The sequence below is a fragment of the Neodiprion pinetum genome, chromosome 2, assembly GCF_021155775.2.
Source record: "Neodiprion pinetum isolate iyNeoPine1 chromosome 2, iyNeoPine1.2, whole genome shotgun sequence".
Taxonomy (NCBI): Eukaryota; Metazoa; Arthropoda; class Insecta; order Hymenoptera; family Diprionidae; genus Neodiprion; species Neodiprion pinetum.
In genome coordinates this window covers 24,800,273-24,811,287 of record NC_060233.1, presented here as the reverse complement: position 1 = coordinate 24,811,287, position 11,015 = coordinate 24,800,273, and the positions used below count along the sequence as shown (strand labels likewise).

The following is an 11,015-nucleotide window of genomic DNA, read 5'->3' as shown; positions in this document are numbered from 1 at the left end:
TCTCAGTCTTTTTCAAAGCCTTCGTAAACGATTTATATATTTTATTCGAGTTGCCCATTGGTGCAGAAGATTCGGATGTAGCCATAGTTCACGTGAGGATTCTTCCGTAGTTGTCGCAAGACTGACACTCTTTTGTATCTCACTTGAATATAGAGGGTGTAACTCCCCACTCTACGAAACGGCGTTTGCAGCGTGACTAAAAAGAATTAACGGAATTCTAATGTTTCGTATGATTCAGGCGTTCCTTACCAGACTATATTAAGCTTACGCCATTGATTGTATCTCATTTTCGTTTCCACGATGGGGAGTAAGACAGATGTAAATATGTCGCCAGAAAACTGTTAAATCATTTGTTCGTGTCTGCCTCTTGGACTGATGGTCAGAATCATTCTCAAAACGATCAAAATCCGGAGGCAGACATCTAGCCTCTGACTTTTGTAGTAGTACATTTTTTAAGTTTTTTTTATGATTTAAAAACGAGTATATGAAATGTTCACTCGGCAGACCTGAATTGTTCGATTAAAAACAATGTGAAGGGCCACAGAAAAATGGTCTGCCACCATGGTAGCGCTGAGTTGTCAATTGACAGCTCTTCAAAAATGTAAAAAAAAAGATGTGCTAAATCATTTGTTCGTGGCTGCCTCTTGAACTGATGGTCAGAATCGTCCTTAAAACGTTGAAAATCCAGAGGCAGACACCCAGACCCCTGATTTTCCAAAGGCAGACCATATGAATATAAATTTTTTTTTTAACTCCACGCTCGCGCCAAGCCACAAGTAAAAAATTCTGCGCCTACAAAATTTTAATAAAAATAATTAATGTTACATACAAGCAACCGACAGGAACAATTTTAAAAACATATTTCAAAAATTCGGGTTCTAAATCTGTTACCTGCCGTCCCGCAGGTATAAAATGAACTGTATAGTTTGTCTTTCTTTCTTAGAGAGAAGAAAGTGAAAACGTTATACCTCCATAGAGAGTTGTGGCATACCTATACATAGATATATGTGTAGGTATATACCTATACATATATAATAAATCGTTAAATAATTATTAGTTTAAACAATTTTTTAATAACTTTTGGGCAATATTATTATTGTTGATTGTTGTTCATAGCATGCCGAATGTTGTTGATTTTTTTGAGATTTTTATTAAGTAACAAAGTACGAAAATTCTGATCGTATACAATTTTTGGCTGGGACGATCAATGACATACATCCTTAAATTTATTTGCGTCTTCTAACGTTGTAATAAACTGTTTTTTTCATTTTTTTAATTGGATCCAATAAAAAAGACTGAACAATATAATAATACTAAAACTATTAATACCAACAATAAATAGCCGTACTACCCACTTTCCCTTGATTCTGCGTGAACTTAAAAAAATGGTACACCTCGAAATCAGTGACCAAAATGTCTGCCAACTTTTTTTTGTATTCGGGTAGTCCTATTGAATCGAATGAACGCAACTAGAACGAGGAACAAATGATTTAGTAGAGCTTTTTTTTTTACATTTTTACAACCACGTCCCGTGATACTGCAGGGCCCTGCATGTCTGGCTCTGGATTTTCAACGTTTTGAGAACGATTCTGATCATCAGTCCAAGAGGCAGACACGAACACATGATTTAGTACCCTTTTTTTTGAACATTTTTGAAGCGCTGTAACTCAAAAACGCAGGGATGTAAGACCTTAATTAACTGGACCAAATCGATTTGTATTGATCTGAACTTTCATCCCTAGCGATATGAAAGACGAACAAATCATTTACCAAAATGGCAGCCAGCTCCCCAACTATACGGTATTTTGAATATTATGTCTCAGTGATCGACGAGGGACTACAAAGGAGGCATCACCGGGTGTATCATTGTGATTTCGCAAGATGAGTCTACAATCTCCGTAGGTCTGCATTAGATTAATATTTCGTTTCCGTTTCTGAGGGTGGTGCAAACAGTCGCAGTTTATCGATAGCAGTATACATAGACATCTCATGAGAAGAATATTAAAAATATTCTCAAGTACACTTGTTTCTAACCGTCACCAACCGCTGAATCAGCTCCACGATTTGAGGTAAGAATTGCAAGTAAATCCAACGGAACGTTTTCTATTTTATCCCTAAATTTCATTTGTCTCGTCGAATTCCGTTCGCCCGATAATCAAAGCAGACTTTACGGCACGCAAGTTTTTCAACAGGATAAATGACGTCAGCCGTACAACTTTGTTTAATTATGAGAAAACCATGATTTTCACTGTTAATACATCTGTTCTGTCAGACGTAGCAAACAGCCTCCACGTTGGGTCAGGGTAGCTTTGGTTTATCTTTCAGCCCGACTACGGGTGTCTCACTGTTTACCACCGCGGAATGTTTACGCTAGCGAGCCATAGTAAAATTTCGTACACTTAGCTCAAGAAGCGGCGGGGTAACGTATTGTAATAGCATGTGGCCTAAACAAAACACGACCTGCTAAACTTATAAATAGTCGTGGGCCCGGAGATCTTTTCAGTTAGAAAATCGCGGTGTCGCTGGAAACAACGATTCTCTCTAGTGCAGTTATTACGATATTTTCAAAAATAATGCAATCGATTAACAATCTCCGTTACGCTGCCGCGCTGTGGTGAAGGCAGCTAGCCAGGCTAGGAGGGTCAACGCGACTCTTGTGCGTGTGTCCCCTGTTTTCCGTCGGGAGCTGTTGTTCTGCATAAGACATGCGGAATTGCTTCGGCAATTGCGGCAGCTTCTGGCGGTCTGCGGATCACAGGCCCTGGCGCACCTCCACAGCACCGGTGCATTGCGGGGTTACGTGTGGCTTAGTGTAGCCGCGAGTGTGATTCGCCAGCGGGGTGCCACTCGCTTCGCTGTTGTTCGGGCGCTGATGGCTGAGTAGGTAGAACGAGCGAACCGGTAAGTTTTTATTTGTTTTGTGCGCAGTGTAAGTTTTAATCAATGTGGAGTTTGAATTACCGGATCTTCAGAGTAGGGTGAAAAGATAAAAGAAAATATGCAATATGGAAAAAGGGTCTAGCCGCACAAAAATGTCAAAAATGATTTGTCATCCAAAGGAACACGTTTCGACCGAAATTGAACCCTCTCATCTTCCTATTTATTGCGGACTGTCAAATGTTGGGTTTTGGCGTTTTTCCTTTTTTTCTTCGACCTCATTGAAGCTATCGTACTAAAAATAATCAAAAACGCGAAACTGGTCAGAATACGTGAAAAAACGTATTTTTTAACCCATCTTGGCGTCAATTTCGAGAAGAAAAAAAATGAAGAAGTTTTCTTTTCCTGTTTTCGCTATGATAAAAAAGACTTGCATCCATCATTATTTTTTAAAAAGAGTATGTGCTCAAAGTGCTAAACTTCTAATTGTTTCAGATTTTTCGCATTGGTGCGCCATTATCAAAAAAAAAAAATAAAGACCGCTTTTTTAAATATTTTTCCGGGATTTTTCAGTATCTAGGTATTCGATGGTCGATTTATTTCACTTCCGAGCACGCTTCTACAAATACACGTACAGACACATAGTTCCAAAACGAAACTCGAGATTTCACCCTGAACTAGCTAGCTAGCTAACCTTTAATGTGACCCAATATCAAATCAGCAGGAACGGTAAATAATTTTTTTTTAGTATTCATATTTATGTATCACATTTACACTGGAGGTCACTCAAATTCACGTTCTAGTATTAATGTTACGTGGTAGTTTGGAAATAAATAGTCCTGTATGTATTTGAAAATTTCATTTATTTATAAAATGCGTACCAAATAGTTTCAATCTTCGTCACTGTCATCGTTAATTACTGGATTAACTTTTTCGATATTAAAAAGACGCAATAAAATCTCTGCGGGTCTTATAATTTTCGAAAGATACCTAGCGTGGGAGAGATAATATATGATGGCGGCCACGTGTGAGCAGCATCCAACAGTGCGTAATCCATTGGCGCATTCGCATGATTACAAAGGATGATGACAGAATTGAGATTCTAAATTTACATCGGGAATATCCATGAGTAGTATCGGCCAATCGATACATTTTTGGAGCAATTCTTTTTTTTGGTCTGTTGTGTATTTGTAGGAGCGCGCCTGGAAGTGAAATAAATCAACCATAGAATACCCAGACACTGAACAATCCCGGAAAACTAGTAAAAAATGCGGTTTTTATTTTTTTTGATAATGGCGCACCAATGCGAATAATCTGAAAAATTAGAGGTTTTGTACTTTGAGCACATACTCTTTCTAAAAAATAATGATAGGTGCAAGTTTATTTTATCATAGTGAAAACAGGAAAATAAAACTTCTTCATTTTTTTCTACTCAGAATTAACGCGAAGATGTATTAAAAAATACTTTATTTACGTATTCTGACCAGTTCATTCAAATTTTTTATTGTTAGATGGCAGACATTTTACCCACGCAATTATTATCTCTGTTCTTACCGACAGTTGGTGTTACTGGGTGTTGCCACAGGTTGGTCGCATTATCGATCAATCGATATTCCATCGATCAATTCTGCATAATGTTTGCAATGCTCGCCGCAAGATGCTAACTTTTTTATTTCTTATGTGGTTGCGTAAACGTTTCAAAAAAAAAACTGTTGGATGCTTTGAATAGATGTTTTTTATTCATCAGTAATTACATTCTATTTTCGGCTTATACATAATAATGGAAATAGATCATCTTATTTTAAATTGAGCAAATAACCTTACACATTTTTCTTTATTCACACAATAATAATAATAATTAAACATCTTACCCCTAAATTGACTTATACTAATTTCTTAACCGTGCCACTAATCGGACTGTACTCGACAATACGATCGTGCAAGATCATGCAATAGGCTGCAGTGTTTGCGGGAAATTTCACGCTCCCTTCAAATTCCAATCGAATATCCACCGGTCCTCTTTCCAAACCGTCCATATTTTTCCAATACGAGTCAAAAATGCCATGAAATACGAAATATTATGTGGGAAACTTGAACATTTTGAAAATTCACAGCTCGTTGACAACTTCGACTCCTAGCTGGAAATTTTCAGCGTTGTTTGAGGATAGAACAAAGTATATTCCCTGAAATCTTCAAGCGATTTCGAGTTGATAGAAAAAAGTTACAGCTATCTGAAAACAGCGATTTTTCAGAAATCAGTTGGGTTTGCGAGGCCGTATATAAAAAGGAACGTGGTAATTAATAATAGTTCGTGTAGGTAGTGATAAAGTATACCTAGACGAAAAATTTGAGCCGTCTACTTGGAAAATTCTTGACTTGGCAGCGTTTCAAAGTTATGCGAAATGTTGCTAAAATAGTAGTTCACGAAAAGGGTCCTTATACAAATTTTACTTTGGAGTAAAAAACTATTTTTTCCCTCAAAATACAAGGTCAGAGAAGGAGAATGCCGTTTGATTCGAGTCTTTAAGTCTCATAGAGCTCCCATAAAAAAATCGTGAAAATAAGTAAAAAATTGAATTACTAAACACTTCAAAAATTTCTATAGCCACCGGATTTTCTTATATTAAGCTCAAATTTGGAGAATCGTCTTTTTTTATAACCTAATTTCTTGAAAAAAAATCAGCAGCCGAATCGTTGACTAAAGCCCGCAGGCTGCGGTCGAAAAGTATTGGACGTACCCATATATATATATATATATATATAGTGCTAAACCGATCCACTTACGCTACTATGAATGCTAATTTAAATCAGCGATGATTATCATATTTGATTGGTATGCTAACAAAGTTTTCCGATTTGTTCTAACTTTTCTGCATTCCCCATCACCATATTGATAAAAACTCTGGGAAAATTTTTGACTCATAGTGGAAAACTATGAACGGTTCGAAAAGAGGACCGGTGGATATTCGATTGGAATTTGAAGCAAGCGTGAAATTTCCCGCAAACACTGCAGCCTATTGCATGATCTTGCATGATCGTATTGTCGAGTACAGTCAGATTAGTGGCACGGTCAAGTAATTAGTATAAGTCAATTTTGGGGTAAGATGTTTAATTATTATTATTATTGTTTCAATAAAGAAAAATGTGTAAGGTTATTTGTTCAACTTAAAATAAGATGATCTATTTTCAGTATTATGCATAAGCCGAAAACAGAATGTAATTACTGATAAATAAAAAACATCTATTCGAAGCATCCAACCGTTAGTTTTTGAAACGTTTACCCAACCACATGATGAAAAAAAAAGTTGCCATCTTGCGGCGAGCATTGGAAACATCACGCAGAGTCGATCGGTGGAATATCGATTGATCGATAATGTGGTGGGGTGCCACATGCGACAAACCTGCAGCAACACCCAGTAACACCAACTGTCGGTAAGATCAGAGATAATAATTTCGTGGGTAAAATGTCTGCCATCTAACAATAACAAATTTGAAATGTCTGCTCATCTGACGGTGAAAAAATCAAAATGGCTGCTCATCCGACTAAGCCAAAAATTTTATTGTCAAATTGTCTGTCGGTAAAATAGGGCAAAAATACTGATGGCGCTATCTATGTTAACGTTTTAGCCGGTAACATTATTGGGGGTAATGTTTGCCATCGCGGTGGTAAATTGCCGACTGTCGGTAAGGTAGGAATCGGGGCTACTCTGCCGGTCCGCCGCTATTGTATGTCCCAGAACTTTTGTATCTCTACTACTAGTTTTCCAACTGTCAGAATTCCGCGCGATGCTGAAGGACTCCGCGGAGAATGAGGCGGCTCTTTGCGAGGTCGTCGACGTCACCGATGAGGTGATTGCGTCGCAAAGAGTAGCACTAAGGAGGCCCGCCGAGGATCCGATTTATGCGGCACGTGACGGTAAGTCCAGATGATTGCCTGTTCGTTGTGTCGTAGCAGGGAGTTGCCGTGTATAAATACGTTGTGCGCGAGTGATGTATAAAAATTTCCTTTCGTTAGAATTCATGATGGACGACACCAGGGAGAACGTGGCAGCTCTTCCCGAGGGCTGTGCTGCTTGTGAGGAGTTGGCGCTTGCGGAACATACAGGGGAGGATGAAGCGATGGTGGACAATGGGACCGCCGAGGAGCCAATTTCTGTCGGAGGTCGTGACGGTAAGTCCAGATGATTTGGCTTTTCGATATGCCGTATACCATGAAGTACCCGTGCGTGAATACGTTATGCGTGAGCGGTCTTCCAAGAGTTTTATAAATCTTCTTTCACGCGTGTACTGAAGGTTATTGTGTCCGTTGCAGAAATCGATTCATCACAGGCGTCGACCTTAGTGTTGTCACGTCCAAGTCCGTCAGGAGTGTTGGAAATTCAAGGTATATAGGAAAAGTTTGAAAATAAAACTGCAGATCAGGTATTCTGATATGAACTCACGGGCAATTTCTTCTTGGGTGGGGGTGGGTAATTAGATCCGATCGTTGCTCATGAGCCAGTGGTAGAAGAAGAAGAAGAAGGAGACTATTATTCGATATCGCCGATGGATGAGGCGGTAATATTCTCGTGGCAGCAGACGCCCAAGAGTGGGATATTCACACAAATGAGTTATACACCGCCAGCGATGGATGAGGATATTTTTTAGGGGAACTGATCACGTGGGTACTCTAGGGTGTGCGTTTCTAGTCAAAACGTGAAATTCGACTATACTTACGGATTGACGTCGCTTTACCATGGGATTTAGTCTTATTTTTGTTTTATATGTACAACAGGGGACCTTATGCAAACTGCTGGTCCGTTTCGCGTAAACGAGGGCGCCAGTACCTTGGGCGTACAGATCGGCGGGGGTAGGGTCTGGAGGGCTCCGACTTATGATTCCGATTTGGCATTCGAGTCCGACGATGACAATGACGATGCCGATGACGATGACGAGACACAGACAGGTTCCGACCTGACATTTGAATTCGACGACGACGCTGACGATGGCGAGACAGAGGGTGCTGACTCTGGAAACGCGGGCAGAGAATCGGAGCGGGAGAGTGAAGCTGCGAGCGAGACAGAGTCAAGTCAGGCATCTAAGGACGGGGCTGCGTCACTGGGTAACCGTTTCACGGTTATCGGTGAATCAGCGAGATTTATTCGTAAATTCGCGGTGACAGGGCGTGAGTTGCGAATGAAAATCGCGGCCCCTGAATCGGGTGTTAATCCAGTGGAGTGGCTAGAGAACGTGTTCAGAGACCCGCATGCGTATGCTGTAGCAACGTGCAGGAGTAGCGATTACATAGGTTTCACGTTTAGCGCGGAGAGTTTTAATCATGGTCCTGCGTGGTTATCGTTCCGGCCGGTGGGGGACTCGCGGCACAGTGACCTCTGGAAGTTAGTTTTCAGCGTAGCCTAGGGCGCATCAGAGTATTACGTTGACAGCGTCTTCACGGTACACAGTGTTGGAGTACTGGAGGGTCGCGGAAAGCCGAAGCCGATTACGCACGCGAGGGTACTTGAAAAATCCGTCGTGCAGATTGTCAACAGTGACGGGCTGTGTTTACCTCGCGCCCTCCTTGTAGCCAAGGTTCACGCCGAGAGAGTCCTGAACCGCAGTGGCGCTATGCACGACCATTCCGAGATGGTGAGATTCGCTAGATCTAGTTGATGAATGGAAGGTTCCCGGTTGGCCACCCGACGGTCTACATTGGAGAGGAGTGTAAGCTCTAGTCAGGGTCGAGCGGTTGCGACATCACGCGAGTTGAGGGGCTCATCAAGTGCAGAGTTTTACCGCCTCGCAATCTTTATCACCCTGTTTTGCCGGTGCGCATGCATGACAAATTCATGTTTGCCTTGTGCCACTCATGTTGTCAGAGTTTGAATCAGGACGATTGTAGACATGATGACGAGGCTGCGCGAGAATTCGAGGGCACGTGGGTGTCGTTCGAATTGAAAAAAGCCGTGGAAATGGGATACAAGATCAAGAGCATACGCGAAATCTGGTCTGGTCGTATACGGTGACATCGTTTGACCGGACTACTCGTCAAGGTGGGCATTTCGCCGGCTACATCGACACCTTCCTCAAGATTAAGCAAGAGGCAAGCAGCTGGCCTGCTGAATGCGAGGACAAGCCGGCTCAAATACGCTACCTTGATGAGTACGAGCGGGTCGAGGGTATACGGCTAGATCGCGACCGTATTGCCAAGAATCCCGGCATGCGATAAGTTTCTAAATTATGTCTAAACTCGTTTTGGGGCAAGTTCGAGCAAAGCGAGAATCTGGTGAAAACAGAGGTTATAAAGACGCATCAGCAGCTGCTCGCGCGGACTTTACGAAGAAATTGCAGACGATGCGACTGGAACGACAGACTGCTTCAAAGCCTCAATTCTGATGTATGTGGACAATTTTGTATTATGTTTATGCACTTTATGGCTGCTGGTTTTTCTCTGCGGGAGTTTCTCAGTATATTTACTCCAGACCTCAACAGAAACGATCGTATTGCAGAATTATTCAACCACTGAATAGTCCATGTCGCAAAACGCAAAAATAACACCACCAATTTGAATCACATTTATTCTATAAGTTGTCTTCAATGTTGTACCTCTAAGAATTGTAATGTCGCTGATTATAAGACTGATAAGTAAAAAAGAAAACTTTGCTAACATATCTTATGTAGTAATAAGAACATTGTAATTATCATTTATTCGTTATAAGTATGTAATAACCATGTATGTATTTGCACCTGCGTTGACTGAACAAACTTGTAAGGATGACATTTCATTTTTGTACGCAATCCGCCATTGGGTTCTGTTTCCTCACCCATCCGCCCGCATTCTCGTACATCTAAGTATGCCTATAGTGTTACATTAAAAAAGAGAGAGAGAGAGAGTGAGCAGATTTATATTTTTCAAGCGCACGTAAACCTTAGGATAAACACTGACGGCTGGGTAAGATCAGTGACACGAGCAGCCGACGCAAAGAGAAGGGATGAAGAAAGAACGAGAGCCGGGGTGGAGGAGTCTGTAACCCCAAACGTCCAAGTCACAGAGTTCGCTTCGCGAACGGGGTGGCGGGGCAGTGGGGTAGGTGGCCCCAGAGTCTGCCTCACGGCCAGGGGCACCAGGGTAAGGGAAAGGAGATCGGCTCATGGTCAGGGTACACAGGCCCAAAGGCCATCCCGTAGAGTCCGGAATCTGCTTCGCGGCCAACGGTACCCGGGGTGAGCTTGCTAAAGATAGACACTAGGGTAGTCCTTATCAAGGTGGAATGAATTTTTCCGAACCGCCTGCCAAGTCAACTTGAAATAATTCAAAAATAATTCCCAATTTTTTTCAGATTATTATCTCAACTCTAACCCGTGCCTGTAAGAGGGAGGAATTTCTCATTTAAAATACACGTATTTTGGACACATTCTCAGTACATATATCTTACTGCAAGAGTAAGAACATACAAAAAAATCTATAATTGCGAGGTTTTAGTGGGCATTAGTGCTACTATCTGAGAAAAAATTCACACCATCATACCAGGTAATCGAGACAAATTGCACTTCCTGTAAATGGAAAAAAGTCGAATTTTGAGGGTGTGCAACTTGTCGAGATTGTATGGTATGATAATATGAATTTTTTCTCGCATAATAGCACTAATGCCCAATGAAACTTCCCAGTTACAGATTTTTTTGAATATTATCACTCTTACTATAAAATATATACTAAGAACGTGTCCGAAACACTCATATTTAAAATGGGGAAATCCAACCTCTTACAGGCACGGGTTAGGGTTGAGATGAAAAACTGAAAAAATTAGGGAATTGTTTTTAAAGTATTTGAAGTTGATTTGGAGGGCGACCCGGAAAAAAATCGTCAACCCCCTCAATAAGGACTACCCTAATAGACACCCATGTGTACTCTTTTCAAGCCAGTGAAAGGGCGCCGAAAGCTTGGAGGCGATGGCAGTGGCCTACGTTTACCGACTCGGTAATGTCGATTACGATATTAATTGAGCCGGTAACAGCAGAAAATTTTGGTGCTGAAGCTCCCCGCAGCGTCCCCGGCCAACTGGCGCCAAGCTTCAAAATGCCCCATTTAACTAGCTATCTGCAGCAATTTTGAATCAACGCGTATGGTTTATTAAGGATATGTAGTATTTCCACCCTAA

At 41.2% G+C, this 11,015-nt stretch overlaps 1 protein-coding gene across 1 annotated transcript; it reads left to right on the top strand.

The window, feature by feature from the left end:
* The first annotated feature begins 6,663 nt into the window (after positions 1-6,663).
* LOC124211023 (uncharacterized) lies at positions 6,664-9,466 on the top strand. Its single transcript, XM_046609651.2, has 5 exons — positions 6,664-6,793; positions 6,893-7,048; positions 7,190-7,261; positions 7,355-7,537; positions 7,652-9,466. Exons 1-4 carry the CDS (start codon positions 6,664-6,666, stop codon positions 7,522-7,524), a joined length of 528 nt encoding a protein of 175 aa, XP_046465607.1. The 3' UTR covers positions 7,525-7,537; positions 7,652-9,466.
* Positions 9,467-11,015: the final 1,549 nt, after the last annotated feature.

What these genes read in the sequence shown, in the direction of transcription:
- LOC124211023 (XM_046609651.2), top strand. Translation starts at nt 6,664, where the DNA reads ATGCTGAAGGACTCCGCGGAGAATGAGGCGGCTCTTTGCGAGGTCGTC. An exon ending in TTCTGTCGGAGGTCGTGACG is followed by an intron (nt 7,049 to 7,189) that starts GTAAGTCCAGAT and finishes TGTCCGTTGCAG; the next exon opens with AAATCGATTCATCACAGGCG. An exon ending in AGGAGTGTTGGAAATTCAAG is followed by an intron (nt 7,262 to 7,354) that starts GTATATAGGAAA and finishes GTGGGTAATTAG; the next exon opens with ATCCGATCGTTGCTCATGAG.